The following is a 16,097-nucleotide window of genomic DNA, read 5'->3' as shown; positions in this document are numbered from 1 at the left end:
TAGACTTTTCCATGGACAGAGTAGGAAGTGCCTGATGGAGAGGTGAGCGAATAGATTGTGTCAAACTCTTCCCATCAACCACAGTCACGTCAACTATATCTGGGAACCGGAAGATATACCAGTGGATCTCGGGAGTAGTAATTGTGACCATCATTAAGGAAGGAGACTTATCCAAAAGAAATAATGCAGTGAGGTTTCTGTGCTGTATGCTCTTATGTTTTGCAACTTCAAAACATTAAAGTGATTCAAAGGAAGACACAGGAGTCTGGGAATGCTGGTCTAATTTCAAGTTTACCTTAAATGGGCATCCGTTAGTCTTGCGAGACCATGGATCTGCGCCTGGAAAGGGCGCAGGCCTGGGCAAAGTTGTATGGAGGACCAGCAGTTGTCCATGCTGCAAGTCTCCCCTCTCCATGACACCAATGTTGTCCAAGGGAAGGGCATTAGGACCCATACAGCTTGTCACCAGTGTCGTCACAGATCAATGTGTGATTAAGTGCCTTGCTCAAGGACACAACACGTTCCCTCAGCTGGGGCTCCAACTCACAACCTTCAGGTAGCTAGTCCAATGCCTTAACCACTTGGCCACGTGCCCACACCTTAAATGGGACATGCATGTATTACGTATTAGAGTGATGATGTATGCAATTCATATATTTATATATATAACTGGTAATGAATTATTTGAACAAACAAGAGTGCTTAATCAAACTATATATATACAAAATTACTCAAATATTACTGAAATATTAAATGCACAACAATCCTCCCTGCTTAGCTATATACGCTAACTCAATCAAGAATGCATCTCCACTATATACACAGTATATTATGTAATACATCTACTACGGACAGACATCCACAGCATAGTAAATTTTAAATTGTCTAATTCAGACTTTAAGATTTAATCACTGTGGAGGATTTCTTACTCTTGTGGGACACTGTGTAATTGCTCCAAAGTGCGCTATATGAGGTCATCCATACCTTCGGCCATTAGGTCCCATAATGAGGCCACAATGTTTCTGTGAAAGAATCTAGGGGTTATAGGGTTCCTCCGTGGTGGTTGTAGGAATTGTTTCTGAGACTGCAGGAAGTGGTTCTGATAGCAGTAGCCACTTTTTTTCCCTATCAATTGATTCTGCTCTCCTCAACTGATCAATGTATTGTCTCCAGATGATATCTGTTGCAATTTTTGCTGTTTAGGAAAGTCCAGTTCAGTCCTTAATCTTTCCAGCTACCCACTTTTGATCAGCTCCGTAGTCCCTCACCAGGGTTGCTTGTCGAGGAGTGAAACATCAAACGTCCTTGTTTAAGGAGCTCTCAATTTGCCTCAGTTGTTTGTTCTGCTTACCCCTTCTGAGACTGGGTTTGAGGAGACCCAAGCATGAGTGCGAGGGACAACCCAGGAGCACCATAGCTGGTGAGTTGCTGGATGTGCAGTGAGGTGTATTGTGATATGCAAGGAAGGAAATTGGCAAGCTTCTGGTTCAGCGTTGTGTAGTGTGTTAGAAACATAGAAAACCTACGGTCGGCCCACAAAGCTGTGCTGAACATGTCCTTACCTTAGAAATTACCTAGGGTTACTCATAGCCCTCTATTTTTCTAAGCTCAGAAAGATAGAAGACAATGGGTAACCCTAGGTAATTTCAAAGGTAAGGACCTTGTGTTCTGCTGACATTGCTTCATTAGACTCTTTAGAATCTTTCTTTAGAATCTTTGGATTCTTTATACTCTGGACAAACATTTTATGTAGCTCCTCCAACACTTTACATCTCAGCTTGGATTGTACAACAACTCTCAATCCCTACGTAAGGCAAACTCCATCAAGGGCAAGTTCATCCCAGCACCAGTAAAAATGGGGGAACTGGAGTTTCTGCGGAACAGTCCAGCCATTTTTGGTGGTCATGTAAACCTGAGACCACGTGGGGTCTTTTCTGGTCTCTCTTTGGATCATCACAGCCATAAAAGGGAGACTTCCAATTTGTATTAGGGAGAGTACAGCAGGTGGAGTGTCCTCTTTGGTAAATCAGAATCAGGTTTAATACCACTCACATCTGTCGTGAAATTTGTTATCTTTGCGGCAGCAGTACAATGCAATACATAATAATAGGAAAAAATTATGATTTACAGTAGGTATATATATTAGTTAAATAAGTTGTGTAAAAATAGAAATAAAAAATAGCAAACACAACCAGCAACTGTTATGTGTGTTGAATAAAAAATAGCTGTAGGTTGTGTTCATTGGTTCAGTGTCCATTCGGAAACCAGATGGCAGAGGGGAAGAAGTTCCTCCTGAATCAGTGAGTGTGTGCCTTCGGGCTCCTGTACCTCCTTCCTGATGGTAACAATGAGTAAAAGGCGTTACCTAGGTGATGGGGGTCCTTAATGAAGGAGTCCACATTTTTGAGGCATCGCTCTTTGAAGATGTTCTGAACACTACGGTGGTTAGTGTCCATGATGGAGCTGACTAAGTTACAGCTCTCTGCAGCTTATTTTGATCCTGTATGGAGGCAACTCCCCTCTCCTCCCCCCCCCCCCCGCCCCACCATAGCAGATGGTGATGCAGCCAGTTAGAATGCTCTCCATGGTACATCTATAGAAATTTCTGAGTTTTTAAGTAACATACCATATCACCTCAAACTCCTAATGAAATATAGCCTTTATTGTAGCTGCATCAATATGAACCTGCTTCCCGATGGTAGCAATGAGAACAAGGCATGACCTGGGTCCAGGTTAGATCCTCAAAGACATTGACACCCAGGAACTTGAAATTGAAATTGAAATGTTTCCAGTATTTCCTTCCCCAAGGGTAAACAGGGCAATCCATCAGCATTTCCATGATTAATCATCCTCTTGAATTTGATCTTGTAATTGTGCCCTCCAAGAAAAAAGAGCCCATCCCTGCTGCTGTTAGTGGAACACCCTTCTGTGGATTGAATCTGGACACAAGGGGTTGATGGTCAGTGATGAGGGTAAACTCTCTCCCATACAAGCACTGGCAGAAACGTTTTAAACCACAAACCAGACTCAATGCCTCTCTGTCAATCTGTAAATAATTTTTCTCTGCAGCAGTAAGGGAACGTAATGCAAAGGCTTTGGGGTGTTCACTTCCATCACTCATAAAATGTGACATAACCGCACCTATACCATAAGGTGAGGGGTCACAGGCAAGCTTCACTGGATGACGTGCATCATAATGTGTCATTACAGTGTCTGACATCACAATTTCCTTTACCTTTTTGAGAGCCATCTCACACTGCTTTGCCCATTGCCAATTCTTTCTGATCGGCAGTAATGAATTCAAGGGGTGGAGTACAGTAGCCAAGTTTTCAGGATCCTGTTATAGTAGTTGACAAATTCTAAAAAGAACCACAACTGCAACACATCCTTTGATCTTGTGGCATCCACCACTGTTTGAATTTCTTCAGCACGCTTACGTATTTCTTGTGCATCAATAAAGTAAACACAGTAAGTGATGCTTGGTTTAAAGAATTCACAATTGTCACATCATGCTCTGAGCCAATTAACTTCTAATCTTTTTAACACTGTCTGACATTTTGGAGATGTTCCTTGTCATCCTTACCAGTAACAACCCAGTTGAGTCTCTGTCTGCGGTTTCCATTGAAACAGCGATTTTGACTGCTCTTTTAAATGTAAGTTATGCTTCAGTTAGGAGCCATTTTTGACAATGCCCAGGTAATCTCTTCAATTCAGCTACTTATGCTGAAGTAGACTCCCTTTCCTTTTGATTCCACATATGAAACCTAGAACATTCTGCAATCAACGATGGTTTCAGTTCTAAATGCCCCCGCAAAACTCCGACAATATTAACAAAGCTCATTTATGCTTGTTTGGTTGGAGCAGTTAAACTTCAAAGCAGACTGTATGCCTTTAAACCCAATGAATGCAGCAAAATTGGTACTTGTTTGTCAGTAAACACACAAAATGCTGGTGGAACGCAACAGGCCAGGCAGCATATATAGGAAGTAGTACAGTCGACGTTTCGGGTCGAGACCCTTCGTCAGGACTAATGGAGAACAGAGATAGTAAGAGATTTGGAAGTGGGAGGGGGAGACCCAAAATGATAGAAGAAGACAGGAGGGAGAGGGATGAAGCTAAGAGCTGGGAAGTTGATTGGCAAAATAGATACAAGGCTGGAGAAGGGGGAGTATCATAGGACAGAAGGACTTGGAAGAAAGAAAGGGGGAGGGGAGGACCAGAGGCAGATGGAGAACAGGCAAGGAGTATTTGTGAGAGGGAAAGAGAGAACAAAATCTAGGGATGGGGTAAGAGGGGGGAGAAGGGGCATTAATGGAAGTTAGAAAAATCAGGTTGGAGGCTACCTAGATGGAATATAAGGTGTTGTTCCTCCAACCTGAGTGTGGCTTCATCTTGACAGTAGAGGAGGCCATGGATTGACATATCAGAACGGGAATGGGACATGGAATTAAAATGTGTGGCCACTGGGAGATCCTGTTTCCTCTGACGGACAGGGTGTAGGTGTTCAGCGAAGCGGTCTCCCAATCTGCATCGGGTCTCACCAATCTGCATCAGGCCATACCGGGAGCACTGGACGCAGTATATCACACCAGCAGGCTCACAGGTGAAGTGTCGCCTCACCTGGAAGGACTGTCTGGGGCCCTGAATGGTGGTGAGGGAGGAAGTGTAAGGGCATGTGTAGCACTTGTTCCGCTTACAAGGATAAGTGCCAGGAGGGAGATCGGTGGGAATGGATGGGGGGGGATCGAATGGACAAAGGAGTTGCGTGGGGAGCAATCCCTGCAGAAAGCAGAAAGTGGGGGGGAGGGAAAGATGTGCTTGGTGGTGTGATCCCACTGGAGACGGCGGAAGTTATGTAGAATTATATGTTGGACACGGAGGCTGGTGGGGTGGTAGGTGAGTACAAGGGGAACCCTATCCCTAGTGGGGTGGCGGGAGAATGGGGTGAGAGCAGATGTGCGGGAAATGGGAGAGATGCGTTTGAGGGCAGAGTTGATGGTGGAGGAAGGAAAGTTCCTTTCTTTAAAAAAGGAAGACATATCCTTCGTCCTGGAATGAAAAGCCTCATCCTGAGAGCAGATGTGGCAGAGACAGAGGAATTGAGAGAAGGGGATGCAATTTTTGCAAGTAACAGGGTGGGAAGAGGAATAGTCCAGGTAGCTGTGAGAGTCTGTAGGCTTATAGTAGACATCAGTAGATAAGCTGTCTCCAGAGATAGAGACAGAGATCAAGAAAGGGGAGGGAGGTGTCGGAAATGGACCAGATAAATTTGAGGGCAGGGTGAAAGTTGGAGGCAAAGTTGATGAAGTCAACAAGCTGAGCATGCGTGCAGGAAGCAGCACCAATGCAGTCATCGATGTAGCGAAGGAAAAGTGGGGGACGGATACCAGTATAGGCTTGGAACATAGATTGTTCCACAAAGCCAACAAAAAGGCAGGCATAACTGGGACCCATACGGGTGCCCATGGCTACACCTTTAGTTTGGAGGAAGTGAGAGGAGCCAAAGGAGAAATTATTAAGAGTAAGGACCAGTTCTGCTAGACGGAGGAGAGTGGTGGTAGAGGGGAACTGGTTAGGTCTGGAATCCAAAAAGAAATGGAGAGCTTTGAGACCTTCCTGGTAGGGGATGGAGGTATGTAGGGATTGGGCATCCATGGTGAAAATAAGACGATGGGGGCCAGGTAACTTGAAATCATTGAAAATATCCAGAGTGTGAGAAGTGTCACGAACATAGGTGGGAAGGGATTGAACAAGGGGGGATAAAACCGTGTCGAGGTATGCAGAAATGAGTTCGGTGGGGCAGGAGCAAGCTGAGACAATAGGTCTACCTGGACAGGCAGGTTTGTGGATCTTGGGTAGGAGGTAGAAACGGGAAGTGCGGGGTGTGGGAACTATGAGGTTGGTGGCAGTGGATGGGAGATCCCCAGAGCTGATAAGGTCAGTGATGGTGTGGGAGACAATGGCCTGGTGCTCCTTAGTGGGGTCATGTTCGAGGGGTAAATAAGAGGAGGTATCAGCAAGTTGTCGCTGTGCTTTGGCAAGGTAGAGGTCAGTACGGCAGACTACTACAGCGCCCCCCTTATCAGCGGGTTTTATAGTAAGGATAGGATTAGTGCAGAGGGAGTGGAGAGCAGAGCGATCGGAAGGAGTGAGGTTGGAATTGGAACAAGGTGTAGTGAAGTCGGGACAGTTGATGTCCCGTCAGCACCTTCCCCCTCCCACTTTCAAATCTCTTACTATCTTTTCTTTCAGTTAGTCCTGACGAAGTGTCTCGACCCGAAACGTTGACTGTACTTCTTCCTATAGATGCTGCCTGGCCTGCTACGTTCCACCTGCATTTTGTGTGTGTTGCCTGAATTTCCAGCATCTGCAGATTTCCTCCTACTTGTTTCTCACTGGCTATTTTATTTGTTACAAAATGTTTTTGGACTAGCTCTGTATACATATTCCAGTAATCAAACACATCAATTTTTCCAATGTAGCCATACATTTCTGCTGTTTTATTATGGTTATTATTATCTGGTACTCACTTCTTATGAACCCGTGAATTCTTCCATTTACTGTCTTTTTTTTAACTGGATCATGTCTTCCCTTTTGAAGGACATGGACTATGTTGTTTTTTTAAACTTGACAGCACATAACGAAGCTATTTTCTCACTGCCGTTCCTCATTGCCTTTTTTAACTCAAACACTGCTGCACTTCAACAGATTGATAGCTGTCTCAGGTTTGTTTTAAAAATACCTCATCGGCACAGTTAACTTAGAATTTAGTTTAGACGAAGCGAGGCCTGCGCATGTCACGTGGTATGCAATTCACATGTTTATACATATAACACATAATAAATTATTTAAACAAACAAGAATGCTTAACAAACTATATATATATTTTCATATATACTGATATATTAAATGCACAACATAGGAAAAGGAAAAGTCATTACCCAGGGATTTTCTCAACCACATCCTCCGTATGGCCAAAATTTGCTCCACTAAAGTACAACTCAATTATTTCAGTAGCGCATTGAATATTGCAAGGTGAATGGGTAGGTCAAATCCTGAGTTTATTTGCAGAGTCATGTGTGAATCAGCATCCCCTTTCTTTCAGTTTTGTCAATAATTTCTTTTTCTGTCCCTTTATTCTGAGCAAAGGCTGCTACAGCCTACCTGCCATTTAAAGTTCTCTGAAGACTTTCAAAATTACGGCCACAATTGTAACACGACTTTTTAATTAACTTGCATCCTTTTATGTTTGGTCACAATTTTTCCCTCCAGCTATTTTTGTCTTCATTAGGCCACACCCAGTGCTGTGAATAACTTTAACATTTAAGGTGCAACTTAACTTTTAAGGTAGAATTTGCAACAGCTTTGAACCAATTGAATGTAGACCCCATATGAAGAAAATTAGCTGTTCAGAGCAGAGCTTCCTCTTACCACATTGACTAATTTTCCTTAATGAACGATTACATGGTGTGTTTTTAATATCCAGTAATATTTGAGCAAACTTGTATATATATTGGTTGATTAAGCACTCTTTGTTTATTTAAATAATTCATTATGGGTTATATGTGTAAATACATGAATTGCATACATCAACAGGCTACCACATTATACATGTGCACCTCGCTTAAAGTAAATACTAATTTAGACCCACAGTCCCAGACTCGCGTGTCTTCCTTTGAATTAGTTTTAAGTCTTGAAGTTCGAAAAAAAATAATACAGATATTTATATCAGAACTGATGCCAAAACTAATGACCAATACTGAGAAGTCCAGTGATAAGTTATCCCAATAACCAATAGATAAGCCATTGTTTTTTCTTGCCATCTCTGTTCAAGGGGTAATATTTCCAGTCATGACCCTGAAAAGGTCCCTAAAAAAGGAAAGTGACTTACTTAAGACATTTCTGTTAAAGTACCGAAGTTTTCAGAAAGGGGAAAGACCTTTCCTGTTTCTTTTTACAATTTTCCCAGATATATTACTATTCAAAGGTCATGACCTGGCTGGTGGCGTAGTAGCATCAGTGCCAGAATTCAGGATGCAAGGTCCCGAGTTCGAATCCAGCTGCCTCCCCTGCTCGCTTTCCATCCGTGCTGGGTTATGAGCTGGTGATCTCTTTGGAAGCTCACCTGGCAGAAGGCAATGGCAAACCATTGCTGTAACTTGCCTTGTACCCCACTACAGCAGAGAGGTGTGGAGGGAAATCGTCCGCTAACCGGAGAAACTCCGGATGCCACATACCTTTCCTTTCAAAAGTCATAGTCATATATATTGTATATGACTAGATGCCTAAGACTTTTGCACAGTACTGTATTTGTCAACATGGAGCAGAGAGTGAGTTTGTAAATCTGGTGGGAGCAAAGGATGCTGGGAATAGCAAGAGTGGAGCGCCAGGGGAGGGGAGCGAGTGAGGCAGGTTGCAAAGAAGGAGTGCCGAGTCTGGGGGAGGAGGGTGGAGAGGTGACGTGTGCGCAAACACACCCAGCCCTCTACCACCGGGCAAGGTCTCTTGATTCCAAACAATTGGTTTATTGATCATTACAGAATGTCTTTCTGGTGCTTCCCAATCTCTCCCTTCACCCTTCACCTTTTTCCCAACCAAGATTCCCCTCTCCCTGCCCCCTTTTCACTCAATCCACTATAGAGATCCATATCAGAATCACTTAGCATACATCAAAGTTGCTGGTGAACGCAGCAGGCCAAGCAGCATCTGTAGGAAGAGGTGCAGTCGACGTTTCAGGCCGAGACCCTTCGTCAGGACTTTTGTCCCGTCGGCAGTTAGCAATAAAGAGATCCAGAGCAGGCAGAAGACCAGAGCGGGGTGTCCATGAAGAAGAGGAGGGTTGAAGACAGGAGAAGGGGTCATCGGTGGGGGTGGAAGAGTCCTTGCTGAAGAAGTAGGCTCGGAGACAGAGACGGCAGAAGAAAAGTTCCGTATCGTGGCGAACACGGAACTCGCTGAGGTGTGGGCGAAGGGGGACGAACGTGAGGCCCTTACTGAGAACAGAGCGTTCTGCCTCCGACAGTTGAAGGTCGGAGGGGATGGTAAAGACCCAGCACAGATGAGAGCTGGGATCAGAGCGGGGAGGGGGGAGGCTGGTGGTGTCAGTGGAGGGGAGGGTTGGGGTGAGAGGAAGATGGAGCCTCTGAGGGCCCAGGAGCTGACGGTGGGATCTGAGGGAGACGGGGTTGCAGAGTATTGGTGGGGGAAGGGGAGACGGGAGTCACAACAGCAGCACATAAAGACCCGGCCTGGAGTTCAAGGCTGGAGTCGCAGTTGGTGGTTGCGCAATCACTTCGAATGTTTCCATGGTCGTTGCTGGAGTCCGGGTTTTGAATATGCCCTGAGGTGTTGGAGCCACCGAGATCAATGGCAGGGGCCGCAATCTGAAGTTCATGCCTGCTAGCGTCGGGGCCGGCAGGCTCTGGAGTCCGTAGACGTAGGATCTTGCGATCTTTGCCTAACATGACAAAGTCAAAAAAACGGCGATTGCAGGCGTGAATCCGACGGAGGATGAAATAACGGGTAGGACCATTACAGACGGCGAAGAAAGTGTCCCGAAGGTGTGGAAGGGTCTGGGATAGGGACACCAAGTACCTCCTCATGGCGGAGAGCGTCGCCTTCAGAGCTTGACGGGAGAAGCGGCGAGAGGCAGAGTCAATAAAATGTGAGTACCTGGGATCCTTAGAAGGTCCAAATTGAGAGGCTTGGAAACGAATCCTAAAGCCAACTGGAGTAAGTTGGCGACGGAGGCACGTTCCAAGAAAGGATATATGGCTGTGATAGCGAGTCTGAGTCAAAGTGTGGTCGAAAAGTTGAAGAGCCGAAGAAATTGGGGAGCAGTGAGAGATGGTTTCACTGAACTCCCGTCGAAGAGAGGATCTAAACTTCTTCGGTGTAGGCATCACCGGAAGAGGCTTCGCAGTAGTGAATTTAAACGCAAACAACAGGAATTCTGCAGATGCTGGAAATTCAAGCAACATACATCAAAGTTGCTGGTGAACGCAGCAGGCCAGGCAGCATCTGTAGGAAGAGGTGCAGTCGACGTTTCAGCCCTTCGTCAGAATCACTTTATTGTCACTCACATATGTCATGATTTTTTTTTGTGACAGCCTGTCTGTCTGTCTAGGTACCATATCCCAGGGGTCCCCAACCTTTTTTGCACCGTGGACCGGCCGACCGGGGGTTGGGGGGGGTGTGTTCAAGTAGGGTTAAACTCACCTCAACGTGTCTTTTACAGTTAGGGTTGCCAACTTTCTCACTCTCAAATAAAGGACAAAAGTAGCAGTCAAATCCCGGGACACTTTACCCCAAAAAAGACTACCATGACCATGAAGCCTTGCGTGGGCACCTGTGTGCACATGCGTGACGTGCGCGTGTGATGTGCTCATGCGCGTACGTGCCGATTTTTTCCCCCACAAATCGGTTTTGCCTTCATCTTCCCGACTACAATGTACATACATTATTTCTACTTTATATAGGCTGTGTATTTATCATATCATTCCTGCTTTTACTATATGTTAGTGTTATTTATTTTCAGTGTTATGTGTTATTTGGTATGATTTGTTAGGTTCCTTTTTGGGTCTGGGAACGCTCAAAAATATTTCCCATATAAATTAATGGTAATTGCTTCTTTGCTTCACGCCATTTCAGCACGAAAGGTTTCATAGGAATGCTCTACCTTAGAAGGGGAAATACGGGACAAGGGAGCTCCTGTATTGGACAAACCAATTTAGCCCAGTATACGGGATGTCCTGGCAAATACGGGACAGTTGGCAACCCTATGTTCAAGTTCAACAGTGCGTGACAGGGAATGAGGAAAGGTGCAGCTGACTCATATTGTTTCATCACGGCCCGGTAGCACATGCTTTGCGGCCCTGTACCAGTCCGCGGCCCGGCGGTTAGGGACCACTGCCATATCCAATGCGGACGTTGGTGACCATGGTTTTCCATATAGATCTATCCCTCGTTCTTTGGATGACTTCCACTTCCTCGATGTGTAGCCACCTGGCTAGGCTTTTGATGTACATAAGCCGAGGTCTTCCTCTGGGTTTGCTCCCCTCAACCTTTCCAGAGAGTATGAGTTTTTCTAGTTCATCTTTCCACATGATGTGTCCTAGGAATCTGAGTTGTCTTTCTCTTATTGTTGGTATGAGTGATCGAACTGCTTGGGCTCTTCCGAGAACTTCTTCATTTGATGTGTGTGTGGTCCATGATATTTTTAACATTTTCCTGTAGAACCATAATTCAGCCGCTTCTAGTCTCTTTTCCATTGCTGGGGAAATGGTCCAGCATTCACTTCCACAAGTCGGGATACAATAAATGTAGCACTGCAGTATTCTGTTTTCAGTGTACGTGCTCATCTTTATGTCTGTTAATATGGTCTTCATTTTTTGGAAAGCTTCTTTCGCCATTGCTACATACATCAAAGTTTCTGGTGAACGCAGCAGGCCAGGCAGCATCTATAGGAAGAAGCCATTTCGCCATTGCTATTCTGTATTTGATATCTGTGTCGCACTGGCCATCACTTGTCACTAGGCTGCCAAGATACCAGAATTTGTTGACTTGTTTGATGTTTGTATTTCCGTGACGGCAGTACAGTGCAATACATAAAATAACTACAGTACTGTGCAAAAGTCTTAGGCACCCTAGCTATTTATACAGTATGTGCCTAAGACTTTTGCACAGTATTGTATATCAAGTATATAAAAATGCTGTAACTACTGTAACATAGGAAAGTGTATAAGATAGTATAGCAAACAGCCCCAAGTCATTATCCACATTTTCACATCATTGGTTGAAGGATAAATGGTGCACAGCATGCAAGAGAAACTCTATTTGCATCTACCTCAGCAAACTAAGGCCTTTGCAAAATGGTGGCTTCTCTCAGCACTACATCAAGACACCAACCTAAGCTCTAAGCCTGAGTGGGCCTTGAATTCATACTCTCACGTAAGAAACATGGACATGAGAACCAATAGAAACTGGAATCCAGAGCAAAAATCAGATTACTGGAGAAACTCAGCGGGTCAAGCATCAACTGTGGATTTAAAGGACTATCCATATTGCGCCCAGTAGATTTATTTTTTTCTATTCTCATTGAAGAGATTTACTCCAAGCCAAGATGGGACCACCTCAACATCATAATATTCAACTCTGCTATAAGCTATGATATTCAATACTTCTATAGTGAGGAGGAAAATGATAACATTTCCTCTGAATTTATTCTCCAACTTAAATGCTGATGTCAATTTTCCTTTGACATTTTAAAAAGCATTACTGCCAGTCAGCTATTCCACTTTGCAATTCTCAAGCTTCACCTACATTTTTAGGAAAACATCTTTCCCTTTACATTTTATCACAATTTAGCTTGGTAGGGGGTTCCCTTGCTGCCCTTTTTAAACGGGCAGCAAATACCTTATTTACATCTCAAAATTAGCGTAATTACTTGCAGATGTGTACTCATTCCTTTAACTATTAGAGAGCCCATTACAGGTCAGCTCTGCCTCTGGGAGTGACCTCAACATCTCCCAAAATTTCATTCGTACATACTTAACACGAAGCCAACAAAGTTGATTTCAAATTGAATCGTTTGAATCCTGACCAAATGAAACAAAAAACTTGCCCCTCCCTGTCCCACAACTAATTCTTAGGCTCCTAGTGTTTTGCTGACTAATTCCATGATGACCATATGTAAAATTCAGATTAATAATGATAGTGGAATTTCCATACATCTGCTGTATACACAATACCAGATGGTCTAACACTGAGTTTAATGAATAGTTTCCATGATTTGTCAGTGGTCATGTAAATACAGGCAGTCATTTCCTCTCTACAAATCTGAGTGGCTAGTTTGCCAAATAAGTTCCAATTTTTTGACCTATTTGCATAGTGATAACAGTTCTGCCATTATTGCAACATGCAGGTCACGAAGTTAGATACTATATTCCAGAAGTGAGGTTGATATATCACTGAAATGCTTTCAGGATTGGCACATGTCTCACCCTTCTATAGGAGAACACAGAACATAAAATAGTACAGCACAGGGAAGGCCCTTCAGTCCACAATGTTGAGCCGACATTTTAACCAACTCCAATGTCAATCTAATGCTTCCCTCCTACATAGTCCTCCATTTTTCTTTCATCCATGTGCTATCTAAGAGTCTCTTAAATGTCCCAAATGTATCTGCCTCTACCACCACCCCAGCTGGGTGTTCCACGCACCCACCACTCTCTATGTAAAAAAACCAACCTCTGAGATACACCCCCTATACTTTCCTCCAAACACAAAGTTATCTTCCCTTGCAGTAGACATTTCTGCCTTGGGAGAAAGTCTCTGGCTGTCCACTCAATCTTTGCCTCTTATCATCTTGTACACCTCTATCGTCACCTCTCAGCCTCTTTCTCTACAAGGAAAGATGCCCAAGCTCATTCAACCTATCCTCATAAGAGATGCTTTATAATCCAGATAGCATCCTGGTAAATCTCCTCTGCTTCCTCTCTGAATCCTCCACGTCCTTCCTATAATAAGGTGACCAAACCTAAACATACTACCCCATGTGTGGTCCAGCCGGAATTCTGTAGAGCTGCAACATTATCTCACAGATTCTGACTCATTCCCCTGACTAATAAAGGCCAACAAAAAGGCAACTATTCTCCTTCTTAACTTATTAACCTGGTAAAATCGCATTAAAGATTTACAAGTATATTGACGAGGCTTAAGGGACTGAATCATAGGGAGAAGTTTGACAAGAGAGGGCTTTACTCCTTGGAGCACAGGAGACTGAGATACAATCCTTTGAGGCCCTCTGAAGGTCAGGGGCTCCCACGGATTTTGCGTCCAAGCTATCTGTGTGATACACAAGCCAGAACAGTACAATACAGAGAGCAAGCTGTTGCCCATGTAGCAGGCTCCCCCTCTCCACACAGCTTCTACGAGACTCTAGTCTAAGCTGGGAGAAGTTTCCAAGCAGACAGAGGGTAAAAATCAAGGATATTTTCAAAGCTTCTCTTGAAGGAATGTAAGAACCTCATTAACTCCTGGGAACCTCTGGCCCACGACTGACCAAAGTAAAGAAGGGGGGAATTCAGGTGAACTTCAGAACAGTGAACCATGCAGCGTCAGACTTATGGAAGAACAATTTTAATACATTAAACTTGGCACGCATAGTAGAGCTGCGCTGTGGCTTCATCGATTGAGGTTCATCCTTCTGTCCTTCAATAGCCGCACATGTTCCTACCCTCTTCTACTTCTGTGCATTCCTGTAAGGAAATCAAAATCAATGTCAAAGTCAAATTGATTATCAGAGTACAAACATGACACCACATACAACCCTGAGGTTCTTTTTCCTGTGGACATACTTAGCAAATCTATAGAACAGTAACTGTAAACAGGATCAATGAGCAGCAAACTATGCAAATGTAAATAGAAATAAATAGTAATAAATAATGAGTATAAGGTAACATGAAATCAAAGAGCGTGAAATAACAAGATAAAGAGTCCTTAAAGTGAGACTATCGATCGTGGGAACACCAGAAATAGAATGACTGTAGCTATCCTCTTTTGCTCAAGAGCCTGATGGTTGAGGAGTACTAACTGTTCCTTAACCTGGTGGTGCGAGTCCTGAGGCTCCTCCTACTTGATGGCAGCAGCAAGAAAAGAGCATCAGAAAATTTCTAAATTTTATCTCTGCTTCTGCTCCCACGACCTAAGCTTTCCTTTCTTCCAAACAGTTTGAGTTTGGATCTTATGGAGCTCCTGTGCATGTTTAATTTCACTCTTTCTGAGGAATCTGGAAGACTATATCAGAGTTCCTACTAAAAGTTAAAGGAAACAGGATAATTCTTATCTGTGGAGTCATTCTGAGGTAAAAGTATTGCGTGGAACTGATTCCATCCATTTAGAATGTGCAAAAACGGGCCGGCTGGTAGCGCAATGACATCAGCGTCGGACCTGGGAGTGGAGGTTCCCGGGCTCAAAACCAGTCAGGTCCACTCCCGAGTGCGCTTTCCATCTGTGCCGGGTTAAGTGTCGAGATCGCAACTCGACCTCGTAAAATAAAGGAAAAATACTGCGAAGGTGTCTGTGTGGGGAGTGGTGCGTGCCACACAGTCTCTCTCTCTCTCTCTCTCTCTCTCTCTCTCGTTCCACGCCTTGTAAAAAGCCATGAAAAAGACATCATCACGGATGCACGCACTGACACGCAGACGCACACGCAGATGCGCGCACACACACGCACACACATGCACACACAGACGCACACACACGCACACACACGCACACACAGACGCGCACACACACACACACACAGACGCACACACACGCAGGCACACACAGACGCACACACACACACACACACAGACGCACACGCACACACAGACGCACACACACAGACGCACTGACACGCAGATGTGCACACACAGACGCACACACACGCACACACACACGCACACACACGCACACACACACGCACACACACGCACACACACAGATGCACACACACGTAGGCACACACAGACGCACACACACACGCACACACAGACGCACACACACAGACGCACACACACACACACACAGACGCACACGCACGCACAGACGTACACACAGACGCACACACACGCACACACAGACGCACACACACACACGCACACACAGACGCGCACACACACACACACACACGCACACACACACGCACACACACACGCATGCACACGCAGGCACATGCCAAAAAAAAGAATGTGCAAAAACAGCAATAATGATAAAATTTTCCATAAACGTTCTACAGAACATATATGTGTCTTTACCAGTGCTTTGTTTAGCTAAACTCTTGGGCTGACAGAAGCTACTAATGTGATTGTTCCAATGCTCTAGGCATTACCAGCATTCCTTTAAAGCCTCCTCCAATGATTGTCTAATCCCGACAACCAGGTAGATACTTCTGGCAACCTGCAGCACATGAGAAACATGTGAACCCCATCAATGCTTGGGAACCTCTGGTACGAGACTGCTCAAAGTGAAGGGGAAGCATTCAGGTGAACTTGCGAACATTGAGCCATGCATCATCAAGCTCACAGAAGAATAAATTATACAAGTAAGCTCTT

General features: G+C 44.5%; 1 protein-coding gene and 1 long non-coding RNA gene across 2 annotated transcripts in view; both read right to left on the bottom strand.

The window, feature by feature from the left end:
• Positions 1-6,988, bottom strand: part of LOC134347470 (uncharacterized) — a 40,113-nt gene extending 33,125 nt beyond the window's left edge. The window contains exon 1 of the long non-coding RNA XR_010018167.1: positions 6,942-6,988. This is a non-coding gene — a long non-coding RNA (uncharacterized LOC134347470). The remainder of the gene's footprint in view (positions 1-6,941) is intronic.
• Positions 6,989-14,114: 7,126 nt separating this feature from the next.
• Positions 14,115-16,097, bottom strand: part of psmg1 (proteasome (prosome, macropain) assembly chaperone 1) — a 138,374-nt gene continuing 136,391 nt past the window's right edge. The window contains exon 7 of the mRNA XM_063050365.1: positions 14,115-14,258. Within this exon, the coding sequence (XP_062906435.1) occupies positions 14,214-14,258 (45 nt within the window). The 3' untranslated portion in view covers positions 14,115-14,213. The remainder of the gene's footprint in view (positions 14,259-16,097) is intronic.

Source organism: Mobula hypostoma, chromosome 6 (genome assembly GCF_963921235.1).
Source record: "Mobula hypostoma chromosome 6, sMobHyp1.1, whole genome shotgun sequence".
Classification (NCBI taxonomy): domain Eukaryota; kingdom Metazoa; phylum Chordata; class Chondrichthyes; order Myliobatiformes; family Myliobatidae; genus Mobula; species Mobula hypostoma.
Note: the sequence above shows the minus strand (reverse complement) of the source record. Positions and strands in the feature narration are given on the sequence as shown.